This window comes from Gallinula chloropus, assembly GCF_964237585.1.
Source record: "Gallinula chloropus genome assembly, chromosome: 1".
NCBI classification, from domain to species: Eukaryota; Metazoa; Chordata; class Aves; order Gruiformes; family Rallidae; genus Gallinula; species Gallinula chloropus.
The window spans coordinates 35,391,864-35,407,836 of NC_140085.1; the positions used below are offsets into that span (position 1 = coordinate 35,391,864).

The following is a 15,973-nucleotide window of genomic DNA, read 5'->3' on the forward strand; positions in this document are numbered from 1 at the left end:
TTGATGAGAGCAAAAGGATTTGATTTAGAAACAAGCATTTTTATTTAATGGAATTATATCTCAGACATGTAAAAGGCAAGTTGTGGCCAAATCAATACCTGAATCTTTTTGCAAATATAATTATTATCACATGAGACAAACATACTACCCATTCTCCTGTGTGATAAATCAAACGGATTGCTTTATTCTACAAAGATTTAATTTTAAACACATTGGCAGTTTCAATTAAACCTTTAAGATTACACATGTAAATGCATTTACGGACAGAGAGGAATCCCCGTGGTGTTGAGGACAAGTGAGCCCGCTGAAATTCTGTTTCAGAAAGCATAGTTATTGTTCCTGTGAAAAACGTTTCTTACCTAGGAGGTTAATTTATTATACTTACTCTACATTTTAACAACTTCTCTCCAGCTGTTGTTCTCAGGCTGGTATGTGTCAGTTTTTGTACTGAAAGGTGTATGAGCTGAGCCTCATGTCCTGAAAACAGAAGGTCTATGTATTTAAAGGTGTTTGGTTAAGTTACAGTGTCACGTAGATGATGATGTAATGTAAAATTAAAAAAAGGAAGAGAAATACATTTGGTGCTTTGGAAGAAAGTCTATATTTAAATCCTTTTTTCCCCATCCACTTAGAAATTAAATTTTGATTTGAATATTAATTATCTAGCTGATTGTGTGGGAAATGCTTGTCCAGTGTAAAATAAAGTATGGAGGAAATCCTAGAATAATCTAAACATTCTCTTTGTGGACAGAAAACAAATTGTCTCCATTGATCAAAACTTTTTGATGGTATGATGTAAAATAGGAAGATTAATTACAAGAAATAATAATAATAATAATAATAATAATAATAATAATAATAATAATAATAATAATAATAATAATAATAATGAAGTGCTTACATTGACAATGGTCGTGGTCCAAGATAAGTTGTCTGAGTAGACACCTAATTTGGAAGTGCTTCAGATGTTCCCTGTTGGACTGACGGCTTCCTAGGACTTGCAGCTCTGCAGATGAATAGGACAGCCCTGATTTTCAAGATTAAATCCAAACCTCACTGAAGCAGTCCAGCAATTTAGCAGAGGAATGGCACCTTCTGAGAAGAGACCAATCTGTCCGACATGCTCTAATCAAGCTCTTGCACACTGCCAGGGTGGGTTTCACTGGGATGGGTATCTGCAGCCCCATTGGTTTTATGTTGGAGGGAAGGGAGGGTGGGAGAGAAGGAGCCAGTTGTACATATAGTAGCAACTTCCTAGAGGGAGTGGAATATCGGGGCCATGGGGCAAGGCCGCATTGCCAAGGACTGAACCTTTATACCTCATCTCTTGCTTCACTGTCGCATACAGCAAGATACCCAAAGCCCATGGAAGAGAGATGCCAGAGCAAACATGATTTTGTAGTCTAATAGCTGGAAACATGCCTACCCATGATTTTGCATTTCCCTTACTTTAATGGCTATGATATTCCATTAAAACAGCAACGTGTGTACTAGAAACAGTGAACTGCTAGAGCGTGTTCTGGTGACACTGGAATATGAAGCTGTCTCCTGGGTGGATATGGATGGCTGAGGTCAGGTATTTGTCACTGATGACATAAATGAATGAACAAGGTGTGAGAAATGTTTGGTGTCTGATGGGTAACGCCTGGTATGAGAGAGCTTATACAAAAATTTCACATATAGCAGATGTACCATAACACAGAAATGTATTCCCATAGCTGGAGTCCGTTTTGGGCAAAGCCACAGCTGCTTCTGGTTTTTTGGTTTTTTGGGTTGGTTTGGGGGTTTTTTTCGAGATTTTTAGTAATGAAATACACTTCTCTTTTCAGTGTTCTGTTTCCTGTGGAAAAGGTTTGAAGTTTCGTGATGTGCACTGTTTTAATAGCTTCCAAGCTAAAATAGAAGAAGAAAACTGCAGACATTTGAAAAAACCACGGATGTACAAAACATGCAGAGCCAGAAGATGTCCTGCTTGGAAGGCCAGCAGATGGAAAGAGGTATGTAAAATCTGCTATAATTATCTTTTCTATGAGAGTACAAGACAAGATCGTATCCCTGACACGCTGCTTCAGTGCAAATGCCAGAAAGGTGGGATTTTTATATGCACATCACAATGAAATCTGCAAATTGCTAGTAGTTATTTATGTTATTTTTCTTTTTTTAAGACTAATTAAAAGTAAATAACTGTGAAAACTGAAAGGTTTCGGTAACCTGAGTTTTGGACTGAATATATACTTAGGACTCAATTTACTCCCTCAACTTCCCTTGTAAACTCAAAATAACAGCAAATTTTTAAATTTACTTCTTACCTTCAGTGATGAATTCAGTAGCATCGCTGTACCTGCTATCACAGCCTGAATATTGAACTGAAGCCAGCTTGTGGGGGGGGAAGGACAAGCAAAAGGGCTTGTGGGCACAAATACTGCCTTTCCCCACTCCAGCCTTGTAAAACATCATTCATTGTGTGAAATTGTGCATACCTGAGCATGTGGCAATATTTTGCATTTTGCTCACTCTTTCAAAACATAATTCCCCACATAACAACACGTTCCACCTGCCACACTTGATAGAGCAATATCTGCTTTATGATTAGATGTGAGCCTTTAGGTAGGCTGTGGGAAGTGATCGTGCTTTTGACTGGCATAAAAGGGGCTGTCTATCTCAGCCACAGTATGGTAGTGAAATACCTTTGGCCAGGAAGGAGGAAAAGAGGCAGGTGACAGACAGCATGAACCTTTTTAAGCCCCTTAGGATTCAAAATCCTTAGTGCTACCTCCAAAATAAAGAGAGGTATCCTCAAAGTGCTGCATCATTTGCAACATTTTTCTAATGTGAAATGCTGGGATTCTTTTCTTGCATTTTAGTATTTGCATTGTAAAAAGAAAACAACTAAGAATGTCGGTCTCTTTTTAATAAAGGGATTAGGTAAACTCAGAACCTGAATGGTTTAATCCTGTAAAAGTCTAAACTTTTGCTTTGAATGTAACTATCATGACTGTTCCAACTGTGTGTTAAGACAAGCAGAAAGATCAGTGTAGGTAATCTGGATGCGTTTGCCATAGTTGCCCATGAGCCAGCAGTGTTCCTGAGTGGCCAAGAAGGCCAATGGGATCCCGAGGTGCATTAAAAGGATCGTGGCCAGCAGGTCAAAGGAAGTAATCCTCCCCCTCTACTCTGCCCTGGTCAGGCCCCACTTGGTATCCAGTTCTGGGCTTTCTAGTGTAAAAAAAACAGGGATCTCCTGCAAAGAGTCCAGCGGAAGGTCGCTAAGATGATTAAGGGCCTGGAGCATCTCCCCTAGGAGGAAAGGCTGAAAGAACTGGGGCTGTTCAGCCTTGAGAAAAGAAGATTGAGAGGGGATCTGATTAATGCTTATAAATATCTGAAGTGTGGGACACGGGGGGAAATGGCCAACCTCTTCGGTTGTCTGTTGGGACAGGACAAGGGTCAATGGCTGCAAGCTGGAGCATAGGAAGTTCCACACCAATATGCGGAAGAACTTTTTCACAGTGAGGGTGACAGAGCCCTGGGACAGGCTGCACAGGGGGTTTGTGGAGTCTCCTTCTCTGGAGATATTCAAGACCCGTCTGGATGCCTGTCTGTGCAACCTGTCCTAGGGAACCTGCTTTGACAGGGGGGTTGGACTTGATTATCTCTGGAGGTCCCTTCAAACTCCTACAATCCTGTGATTCTTTTTATTTCTTGTATTTCTTACAAATTTGAATTTTTCTTCAGATACAGTGAAAGACTAGCATGGTGGGGGGCAGTGAAGTATATTTTAATTAATATCCTAAGAACTTGTGATAACAGCAAACGTACCACCTTCTGGCCACTGTCTCCTCTCAGGCTGACAAGAACTAATTTTGATCGCTTTTAGTGTTCTGTATCCTGTGGAGTGGGGATTCAGCAAAGGGATGTCGACTGTCAGGTGAAGGGCCTGGGTCGAGTGAGCGAAGCGATGTGTAATCGTGGTACCCGTCCGGCTGGCCAGCGGCGCTGCTGGCTGCCTGCCTGCGTGCAGTACCAGTGGCTGGCAGATGAATGGGAAGATGTAAGTACGGCTTTCAACTTGTACGAAGCAGCTGAGTGATGTCTTAAGTTTTTGTTCTTTTCTTTTCACTTTTGGATACATTTCTAATAGCTGTTATGTTGCAGAATAACAAGTGGCCATGCTGGATATTTTGAAGGTCAAGCTTGCAAAGCTGAAGAGTGACAGATCAAAAGTCAAAGGCTTTGTTTGCTCTCTTAAATGGGATTTACTTATCTGTTGTTGTAGGCAAAAGCTCCCAGTGGAGCTTCGAGCAGGTTCCTATTGATAGAACTGTGAAAACTGAATACAGTTATTTTAAAAGTGCACAAAATATTTAATAAAACCTCCTTATGAAATATCATTTTAAAAAAGGCTTTAAAAGGATAGAAATGCAAAAGAAATGGCAGCTGGAAATAAAAACCTTAGAGGTAAGACCTTTGGACACCAGAGTTTTCAAGATCTGTATTGGAAGACTTACCAGAAAACATTGGAAGCAAAATAAAATGCATTTCTGTATTTAAGAAAATCTAACAATACCTTCAGGAGACAGCTGTCACTTTAAAACACATAATGACTCTCTTCTACACAGTAAAAATTGTAGTATCTTTTGTACTCATGTATGCAAACACATGAATAAATAGGGAGAGAGAAAACCAAAATTATGGATAACCCCTAAAGTGATGTACAGAAAAGTCTGTCTCTTACTGCATTCAAAACATATCTCCCTGCATCATTAGTCTTCCTCCTTTATCACAGCAAGTTCAAACAGGTTAGTCGAGGCACAGGTAGCTGGGGACATGCAGTTGACAAGCATCACCTAGCCTGTGCCTCCACTTCTCTGGATTTTAGTGGCTGTAAAGGTCTCATCCTGTCCTGGCAGAACTGTGGTGACTCTCCATCCCACCACCGTGGCTCGGGGAGTGGTCTGAGGATGCTCAGGGCACAGGCTCAACAGACACTGCTGCCCAGAGCTGCCGCTGGTTTCATTAACAGGCAGTTGTGTTTTCATTTATGTGTGTGATATCATGCACATGCTTCCCAGGATGTTTTTGGTTTTGCTTTCAAGACCAGCTTATTACTCTCATATTTCACTGAAATCCTTTTTGTTGTTTTTTTTTTTGGCTCTTCCCTTTTCATGCAGAAGAGCTTTTACATTCACCTTACCATCCTGCCTGACGTTTTCATTTGTCCCTCCATCTCCCTCAATAGCTAGTGTTGTATCAATATGCACTACTGTCTTTTTCAGTTGATTTTTCAGTTCAGAACCACTGGCACTTTGTTTTCAAAGTAAAGGTTTCTGATTCAGTGGGTAATTCAGTCTGGCATGGATAGCAGATGTCACAGAAGGCGTCGTGGTCTGGGTTTTACTGGGGTGTGGCAATTGGTGAATAACTTTGTTCTGTAAATGGCTAATTAAAGTATGAAAACTATGTCTGGCTTTCTCACTCTCAGTGCTCAGCATCATATAGAAGGAAAGAAATACACCGAAGGGTTAGGTGTGTGGATGAAAACCAGCTGCAAGTGTATGAAAGCTTCTGTGATCCTACCACAAAGCCTCCATCAACCAAAACCTGCGGGGCAGCTACCTCCAAATACGTTGTGCTTACAGGAGAATTATCTCAGGTAAACTAACCACACATCTTTATATAACTTTGCATGTAAGAGAGCTGTATTGCTGTAAAACCTATACTGTGTGTGCAGAGCAGGAAAAAAACAAAAACATTTTCATCCAAACATGGGTGTGTAAACTTCCTCCACATAGAACCTTTCGATCAGCCATAATTTATTGTAGTGGCTGTTGTCAGTATTCTGCTAGCCCCCCTGGGACCTAAGGACACCAGCTAGAGGACAGCAGCCCCTACAACAGGATTCCTCTGCTGGTTTCCATGAAACTCTCTTGCAAGCTGATCTCACTGAAGTAAACAGAAATCTTTTCCTTGGTTTCAGTGAAGTGATGGATCATAAAATCAAAGAATGCTTTAGGCTGGAATGGACCTCAGAGATCACCTAGTTCCAACCCCCTGCCATGAGAACCTTCACTAGGCCAGGTTGTCCAAAGCCCCATCCAACCTGGCCTTGAACACTTCCAGGGATGGGGCTTCCACAACCTCTGTGGGCAACCTGTGCCAGTGCCTCACTGGTGCCTTCTTTCCCCTGGCACATCTGCACTGCCTATATGTGCATGCTTGTGTGCACAGTGCTCCTGGGAGGGACCTGCTCTGGCACCTCTGTGAGCTGAAAAAAGGGCAGCGTGGGACTTTCCATCTCCTTATGTGTGTAACTATTGCAGACCTTCGCTTCTGCATGCTGTGAGCTACCTTGGGGCTGGTGCATCATCAGATTGCAGGCTTCTGTCAAAGTGAGGATCAGAGCTGATTTATCTGTCACTGGAATGCCTCAGGAAGGTTGTTTCACAGAAATAATGCCCGTGCTTGGGGATTTAATTTTAGTGCTCAGCCAGCTGTGGGTTTGGTTACCAGCAGAGGATCACGTACTGTGTTGGAATCCATCATGTTCAAGATCAGCACGCTCATGGCCTTCGGACAGTGGTGTACCGAGAATGCCCAGTAGAACCATCCCCATACATTGATAGATGTAATATCAAAGGATGTTCACAAGCAGCTACCTGGAGAGTGGGGAAGTGGACCAAAGTGAGTACAGATTTGTAAGCTCATTTTTCATAGCTGCCTCAAACTGAATTATGGAATGACTTAATTATGTTAATTGTTCACTACCTTCTAACCTAACTCTTGATGACTATCCTCCTCTAGTGCTCAGTGTCTTGTGGAGCAGGAGTCAAGGAGAGGACCGTAGAATGTATGACTGAAAGTGGCTTATCCAGTGACTTGTGCCTGCCCCGTTTAAAACCAGATGCCAGAAAGATCTGCCACGAGGAAGAATGTAAGTGACAGCTGTAATTTTCAGCTAAAGTTAATGTTTTCCCAGGTTACTTACACAAAAGCTATAAATATCTTTGGAGCACTATTATACAGAAGTCAGCCCTAAGACTAAGCCCTATTCCTGAAATATTAAACGGTTTAATTATTCATTTTGAAGGTGAAGTTCTTACTACCTGCAAAGATATCCAGATTAAAAAAGGGACTAGAAAGGACGGTGAATACCTGCTTAACGTTATGGGAAGGATGATAAAGGTACTCAATATTTATGAGGCTTTATGAGAACATATTCTTATGAAATAATAACTTTTTAAAAATTGCTGAAGAGTTGTGTTTTCTCTTCCAGATTTATTGCTCAGACATGCACTTAGAGAATCCCAAAGAATATTTGACATTGGTAAAAGGTGAAGCCGACAACTTTTCTGAAGTGTATGGATTAAGGTACAAAAGTGTTTTTGTAACTTCATGAATTTCATTTATTCATTCTAAAATAAAAGAATAAAATAATACTTAACTTTTGTGAGAGCAGATGGGTAGAATTCTTTCCTTTGATCTTCTGTTTTGAATGTCCAGGCATATAAACATGCAACCAGAGATGTGTATGCTTCCAGGCTGAAATTGTGTTAATCACATTAAAGGATTCTAATAATTTTCTGTCTTGACTTTATTACAAACGGCTTCAATCTACATTAGTGTTTCAGCCAAGCCAAGATTAATAGCTGAGCTACTTGTTCAGTTGCTTAGTAGTTCTTATGCTTCACCCTGCGATGGATTTTTTTCTCACTGTGATACTATGTTATGGAAAAATGTCAAAGGGAAAACTGAATCTTTGCTGTTCTCTAGGCTGCAGAATCCATATGAATGTCCTTTCAATGGAAGCAGAAGGCAAGACTGTGCCTGTCGAAATGATTACCTTGCAGCTGGCTTCACGGTTTTTAGCAAAATAAGATTTGATGTGGCTTCCATGCAAATCAAAAGTAAGTGTCCTGGCAGTTTTAGCCTGTGTGAGTGTTCCATTGAAACTGCACGTGGTCGTGATTACCAAATCACCGTTCTGACTCCCTTACAGATCCACTTGTGCCATTTTTGGGCAAATAAAAACCTTCCTTTGGGAATTCAATGGGAATTTCAAAGAAAAAAAAAACCAAAACAAACAAACCAAGAGAAACCAGCACCACTTCCCTTGTTACTTTGTCCCAAGTGGTCAAGTGGCATGAATCTTACAGACTGGTACTTTATGTCCTGGTTATTCCATTTCCTTTTAGTCCCTGGCACATTTTTCTTCGGAAAATATTCCTCTGATGTAGTTAGTCCCTTCTCAGACGTTGGCAGACATACTAAATGGACAAGGAATCTTGCAGCTTTTCCAAGCCCCTGCCTGAAGGTGGCAAGGTGGCCCACAATCAGCTCACCTGGAGCTGCATCCAGATGCACATCTGTCCTCTTCCAATCTTGTAAAGAAAACCAGGCTTGTAGGGTTGGACTGATGTTGCATTAGCCAAAATGGACTGTTTAAAAGCATAGTTTCTAAAAAAAAACAAACCAAAACTCACAAAAAAGCCCCTCAAAACAAACAGCAAACAAAAAATCCCTACCCAAACCAAACCCCACCCTGTTAATGCCTTTTCTCACTGTTTTCACCTAACCTTCTATTGCAGCAGTTTCAGTGTTGAGTAATTTTCTGTTTTCTAGCCACAGATTTTCTTTTTGCTCAGACTATACTTGGGAGAGCAGTTCCATTTGCTACAGCTGGGGATTGCTACAGTGCTGCCAGATGTCCACAGGTATTTATGATCCCTGTGAAATGTGCATGTAATAGGGGAAAAAACAGACATCTGTGTGACTGGTTTAGAGCTGTAAGGTTATAAACCAATCTCCTGTTATGTCTTGTCTGTGTACCTCATTAATAAGGATTTTTTTTATTCTTTTTTCTTTTTCGTCTTCCATCATCTTCCTCCCACCCTATTTCTCCCTCAAACTGTTTACTCCACACTTTCCCTCTGGGCTCCTTGTGTGCCTATCCAGCTTTCTACATTTTCATATACTGCTGTCCCTCCGTCTGGGCGTGATGTATCCTTTGTTTCCCTTAATCCCTTCTCAATCTTTGCTCCCCTCCAATGACTTTGCTTCTCTATAATCCTGCAGATTTTTTCTTATCTTTTCTGTTTCCCTCCTGATGCTTCATATCTTTGAGGACTACCAGAGGAAATTAATCCTGTTTAGTGGTATAATTAAAAATGTATATATCCACTGGTGTGTCTACATTAGTGTTTTAGTTTGGATTAGATGGTGCTTTTTCAGTTAATCTCCATATTGTCCCAGTTTAGTGTTTATTGGTTCACATCACAGAGCTGTCTTGAAAGACACAAACAGGATGCCTCCTGCACAAAACTAAACCGAACAATGGGCTCCAGAAGAAGGAGCACTCTAACTGCTCATGAGGACTATGAGACTGGAGGAGAGTTAGTCCAAAGTAAAACCCTGATCTGTGTACTGTATACAGACAGTGGGGGCTCTGGCCCATCATTTTCACTGTAGAGATCTGCTTATACTGTAGTGTCCTCCTTGCTAATGCAGATTTAGTCCAAGGCTGAATTTACCAACCCAGGCTGCCTTTGGAGTCCTTTGGTGGAAAAGGGCTTCCCCTGAAAATAGTTAAGTTAATTGAACACCTTAGGATGAGGTCAGCTGTCCTTTGGGAGTGCGTATTTCTTTTGACTGATTGCAAAGGGACCAGCTCAGACTTGCAGGGAGGTAAATCCCCGTTGTCCATCTATCCTATGTGCTCAAACTTAAGGCTGTAAGGGTTGACACATTCTAGGGCAGCTAGAGACAATTTATGTCCAATTTAGGCGCAAGTGAAGGACCTCAGTTAGGTGGGTTTGACAGCTGTCAGTGTAATTGTACATAGCATTCCTCATTTCTTTTTGCAAAATTGTATCACTGGGAATGAAGCTACTTTGGGCCTGTTAATTGTGGAAAGGATTCCACACTGTTTGCATGAACTTCCTCCAGATTCTTTATGCACTTCAAAAAGTGGAAAATTTCCACCTTTTGGGTACTTGAACAACCTACCCTACCCATATAAGCTTATGTTACATCATCCTGAGCATATGAGTGCTTATAAACACATCAATTTTGCATGGAAGTGGTATCAAAATACATCTGCCATTTCAGACAATGTAACACTGATTTTTTATGAAGGAATTTCATCAAATTACAAGAATAAAGGCTTCTTTTTTATATACATGAATGCACATATATACACACACAAATACTAATACTAATATACAAATAGATCTTATGATGATGATGTTAACCAATAAATACAGAAGCTATCATACATAATAAAAATGTTAACTTTGCTAAAGCTTTGATCTCAGGATTTAGACAATTGGAATTAGGTCCGAATACAGAAATTCAGTCCTTGGGAGAATTGCATGGAGGTATGCAGGAGTTTTCTGATTGCAGTGCCATCTAAACTGAAGTTTAGGCTCTCTGTGAAAGCAGCACTACATATTGTGCTTCTGTGTGAATGAAATTCCATCATTTACTGTACCCCAGTTTGTTTATCAAGGCAAGGAAGTTTGTTACTTTTAATATATTTCTTATTCTCATCAGAACTGATTCTCCTTTAAAGCTTGTTTTTCAGAGTGTCTATTTGCATAGGCAAATATTTTAGAATCAATAAAATGTTTTGAATGGGTTTGTTTATTTTAACCTCCATTTATGTTCATGTTCCATTGTGTTATTTGTTATACTGAAAAAGGAATGGAAGATATGATGATGATGCTTGCAAAAATTTGAGAATTAGGTGGCTAAGAAGCAATTTATCTGTAATTTCCAGGTAGTAGTAGGTGCTGGACATGTTATTTCCAAAATGTTCAAGCACTTAAAAAGTGAAATAAAGTCTTTAAAAAAAGCCAGCTTCATGCTTGCATGTTGCAAGTCCATACTCTTGGTAAATTAAAATTTAATATGTAGAAAGGAGGCTAAAATAATTGGAATTGTCTGAGGTTAGTTCTGTATTCAGATTCTGCGTACAGATGCTACAGGTCAGCTGATACACAGGTGCTACTTGGTGTGCCTATGTCCTGAGTGTCTGAAAACAGGGTATGATGCGCTGTAACCAACCCCTGTTAAGTACATACCTTTGAGTACTTAATATACAACTATACCTTAAATGACATGTGCAGATATGCCAATATAATGTGGTTTAGTGTTCTGAATTCTTCTTATCAGCTCTGTATTTTACCTCTGTGTTTTGTTTTGTTTTTCTTAGGGACAGTTCAGCATTAATTTGGCTGGTACAGGTCTGAGGTTATCCAGCACGGTTAGGTGGATTGCTCAGGGCAACTATGCAACTGCTGACATACACAAATCCCACGTAAGTCAATGTTGTTTTCCTTTACCTGCTCTTATAACGTGGAATATTATATCTCCAGGGGTGCAAGTGACACCTCTCTAGTGAATGCTAGTTCTGAATTGAAGAGAGTGCTCAAGGTCTCTGGCCCATCTAAGTCTTCTTTCAGATATAATGTAAAAAAATATGTTTAATCACAGAATATAAGCCAGGTCTACACTGCCTGCCACCCTCTTTTACTGATTTTAACAGCCTGTTCTTATATTAATCAGTTTTTTAAATGCTATGAAAATACCTAATAATACTTTAAAAACCCCAAACAAACAAGCCAAAACCCCATTTTTTTAAAGTTACCCTACTACAGGTTGCTTGCTGCCTTCTTGATTCATGTGGGAAACCAGAAGACTAGTTAAATGAGTAACCTGGAGAGGTGGGCCCATGTGAACCTCATGAGGTTCAACACTAACAAGCACAAGGTCCTCCACCTGGCTCCAGACAATCCTCATCATCAATACAGGCTGGGAGAGGATGTGATAGAGAGTAGTCCTGTTGAGAAGGACTTAGGGATGCTGGTGGATGAGAAGCTCAACATGAGCTGACAAAGGATGCTCACAGCCTAGAAGGCTAACCATATCCTGGGCTGCATCAAAAGGAGTGTGGCCATCAGGTCAAGAGAGGTGATTCTGCCCCTCTACTCTGCTCTTGTGAGGCCCCCACCTAGAGTATTGTGTCCAGTTCTGGAGTCCCCAACATAAGAAGGACATGAAACTGTTGGAACAGGTCCAGAGGAGGGAAACGAAAATGAGGGCTGGAGCACCTCTCCTATGATGACAGGCTGAGAGAGTTGGGCTTGTTCAGCCTGGACAAGAGAAGGCTCTGGGGAGATCTTATAGCAGCCTTCCAGTACCCAAAAGGGGCCTAGAAGAAAGCAGGGGAGGGACTTTTTAGAAGGTCATGTAGTGATAGGATGAGGGGGAATGGTTTTAAATGGAGGGGGGTAGATTTAGATTGGCTATTAGGGAAAAGATTCTTCACTATGAGGGTGGTGAGGCAGTGGAACAGGTTGCCCTAGGGAGGTGGTGGATGCCCCTTCCCTGGAAGTGTTCAAGGTCAGGTTGGATGGGGCCTTAAGCAGCCTGGTCTAGTGAGAGGTGTCCCAGTCTATGGCAGGAGGCTTAGAACTTGACGATCTTTAAGATCCCTTCCAACCCAACCCATTCTATGATTCCATGAAGAGCAGTAAGTGTGCAGAGTTTAAGATAAACTTGGATGGTAAGCCAGGAAAGAAGGTAGACAGCGATACTGAGGAAGGATCTCCATGCTCATTTTGCTGCTTTGATGCTCTCTCTTGATTTAGTATTTGTTGGTACAATTTGTCAAAGGATCTATTGTCTGCAGACATCCAGGAGCTTTTTGTACAAGTGTGATTTTAACAACTTTTCTTGATTGATGGTTTTCTTTGTCTGATTCCCAGGATGGCACTAAAATATATGGAAGATGTGGAGGGTTTTGTGGAAAATGTGTTCCAAACACATTTATTGGTCTCCAACTTCAAATACAGTGAGAGTTCTGATGTGGTAAGGTCATCGAAGCGGGAACATCGGCCGTTTAGGTGCAAATTATAGGTGCTGTGTGTATATATCCATTCTTTCATCTCTGTAATGCTCATTACTGTAATGCTCACTACTAAGAATTCCTGTTTTCTTCAGGAATACATTCAGGGATGTATTACCTGTTTGTGGGCTAGCAAGTGCTTAAACCACAATCATAAACCTTCAGGTTTTAACGGAGAGGCATTCGGTCAATGTACATTATATATTAGCAAGTAAATTGCACTCAGGTTACTACCATGGGTAACACTCTAAAATGTTGTATAATTGCAATACTTCACCTGCAACTAATCAGTGCAATTCTTTATTCAGTAACATTTATACTCCACTCCTTTTCTTGATCAGCTGTACTAAAATCTAGAATGGAAAGAATTATTGTTACATAGAGAAGGCACGTAATAATTTCAAGTATTTCCAATTTTGTGAAACCCTTTAGGAATCACCTGTCAACAACTTACTGCAGAAAAGCATATAACCAGCACACTTGGGATAGCTTCTATAGATCTGTGTGTTTTTCTGTCAGTAGAAGCGTTTTTTCCTCCCCCATCCCTTTCATGATATTCTTTGTGGTGCTCAAATACTAGCAGTGATCCTGAGAGGTGTGGTTTAACCTCTGTAGTCTCTATAGCACACCTTAAACACCTAGGCTTAGGTTTTTTTGTGGTTACAGGAAAAGAAATTAAGGAAGCAAACAGCTTGGATATCTGATTTTCAGTCCCTGCCTCTCATCCAGGTATACTGTCCAAGCAGTGTATTCTGTTTACCATAGCATTTTGTATGTGATCATATGGATATGTACTTACTTCACATCTCCACCTTGCTCTTTTATACTGGTCAGTGGCATATTGGTCAAGGCTGTTAGTGTGTGTCACTCTTAGGTTCAACACAATTATCAGTAACCTTAGTGAAAACCCTGAGTAGGGGCGGCATCAAGCCCCGCAGTGGTTTGGGTGTCCATCTTTGTCTCAGTTTTCAAGGAGTTCTATGTCCTTCTTGAACTGAGGGGCCCAGAACTGGACACAATATTCCAGGTGTGGTCTCACCAGGGCAGAGTAGAAGGGGAGAAGGACCCCTCTTGACCTACTAACCACCTTTCTTGATGTTTGTAAATGCAGTTCTAACATCTGCCAGTTAAAATTATTTCTTCTGGAAAAGTGTATGAAAGAGTTAAAAGGTTTAAAACACAATCTCTTTGATTCATTGTTTCATATTACTATACAGTCCAGAACTGTAGAAATATATGTGTGTAAAGATAACATGTTTCAGGGTGAACTCTCAGGTATTCAGAATAAAATTTTCTAGGGGCATAACAACTTCCATTACGTACCAGATAACTATAATCATGCTCTCTCTGACAACATGCATTCTGAAAAACAAATCTGTGTTTTGCATGCCAGCACAATTGGTAGATCAAATGGCAGCTATATCATATTTTTTTACCCACAAAGTTAGCCCTGAATTAGAAATATGCATTAATTAAAACAATACTGTACCACAGAAGCGTAAGCAGCTACTTTTTAGGTAACACATGTAGGTAATTATTTTGTGATCTCTGCATCAGAAATGTATTTTTGCACTATGTGCCTTATATTAGTTGTAAACATTAATAAGAATATAAAACATTATTTTCCTAGAAATGTTTACATTTATAATTAAAATCCTGTAATTTATAAAATATTTATATAATAAATATGCTTGTGTGAATGGTGCCAGAGTATATTTGCTTTATTTTGGGGGGGAGGTATCAAAAGCTTAGTACAAAAAGTTGCAGAAACACTTAAACTTATTTATGGCCAGAATAACTCCATTCTTAATACCTCTTCCCAGTAATATACATCAGCTTATACTGGAATACCTGCCACACAAGCAGGTTATAGTCTCAGGAACGTTTTCCATGGGAGCAAATCCTACTTCAGAGGTACAAACTGAACGCCAGCGTCCAGCTGTCCTCCCATATTCATGGCTATCTTTTAAGGGGTCTCTCTGTAAATTGTCCACTGAAATAATGCAGAAATCTGAAATAATCTCCCTCCTCCTTGTGCTAAGCCTGGACAAATGCCTTTATAGCACGGTCCCTTGACAACTGCTGTGGCAGAAGGGGAGCTGCATTCCACCTTCATCCCCAGGAGGACCATGTTCTTTTCACCCTGAAACCCCAGTAAAGGGGCTAGCAAGCACTCAGCTCTGCTGCCACAGAGTCACTCTGAAAATCCACTAGCAAAGTGAATTTTAAACCAATATTCAATTCAGCATGTTTTTATTGTGCAATAGTATTCATTTGTGAGTAAAAATGTACTTTCTATAATTAGAGCGAGCCCTCTGGCCCAGGATCAACTTCTGGATAAACCATATGTAATGTAATTTTTTGCATATTTTCTTTTTTATCCTTGTTTTGGAGTTTCAGTGCTAGTCTAGGGAGAAAGTACCTGTGTGTCCTGGCATTTTGTGATTTCCTTGTCTTTAGGATTTTGCTTTCCTTAAGAAAAAGGGCTTAATCAAGCATCCCTTTTCAACTTACCAACTTTTCGTCCCAAGAGCCTGATGCTCATCTCTGAAGAATTTGAAGACTTGATGCTGATGTGTTAGAAGTTCTGTGCAATAAAACAAGATTCATGGTTTGTACTCGCATTATGTGTGTTTCCACCCCCTTTAGCTGATATTGCTGTGGATTTCCATCACTCTGGGCAGCTGAGATGCCTGCCAGAGCAGCGGGGTGCTCCATGAGAGCGCTGCGAGCTCCACCTCGTGGGTCTGCTGGTGCCAAGCTGCCCACGGCCGGTCAGCCACACAGCTCTCCAGCTTTGGTCTATGTTTAGGAAATGAAGCACTGAACTATCCAGTCACTATTCCTTACAGAAAGCATAATTAGGGAATGGTTATGGTTAAAGATGGTTGTGACAATAGTGTGTTAGATGTCTTCCAGGATGTTTTCAATCCTGTCAATGACAGCATCAAATATTAGGTAACACAGCTGCACTTAGTTGCCTGTGTGTATGCACACACAGGCACGTATATGGTGCTTATCTGAATACCGGATGCCAGAGTTGGGCTACATGTAAAAAACCTTGTTGCT

The 15,973-nt window shown here is 40.6% G+C and overlaps 1 protein-coding gene across 1 annotated transcript in view; it reads left to right on the top strand.

Annotated features, from left to right (window-relative positions):
• ADAMTS20 (ADAM metallopeptidase with thrombospondin type 1 motif 20) overlaps positions 1-12,854 on the top strand; it is a gene marked incomplete at both ends in the record, with an annotated part of 99,163 nt that extends 86,309 nt beyond the window's left edge. The window contains 11 exons of the mRNA XM_084272636.1: positions 1,830-1,997; positions 3,878-4,051; positions 5,483-5,653; positions 6,481-6,681; positions 6,802-6,931; positions 7,088-7,182; positions 7,274-7,368; positions 7,771-7,904; positions 8,620-8,711; positions 11,210-11,314; positions 12,765-12,854. Coding sequence (XP_084128762.1) covers positions 1,830-1,997; positions 3,878-4,051; positions 5,483-5,653; positions 6,481-6,681; positions 6,802-6,931; positions 7,088-7,182; positions 7,274-7,368; positions 7,771-7,904; positions 8,620-8,711; positions 11,210-11,314; positions 12,765-12,854 — 1,455 coding nt within the window. The remainder of the gene's footprint in view (positions 1-1,829; positions 1,998-3,877; positions 4,052-5,482; positions 5,654-6,480; positions 6,682-6,801; positions 6,932-7,087; positions 7,183-7,273; positions 7,369-7,770; positions 7,905-8,619; positions 8,712-11,209; positions 11,315-12,764) is intronic.
• Positions 12,855-15,973: the final 3,119 nt, after the last annotated feature.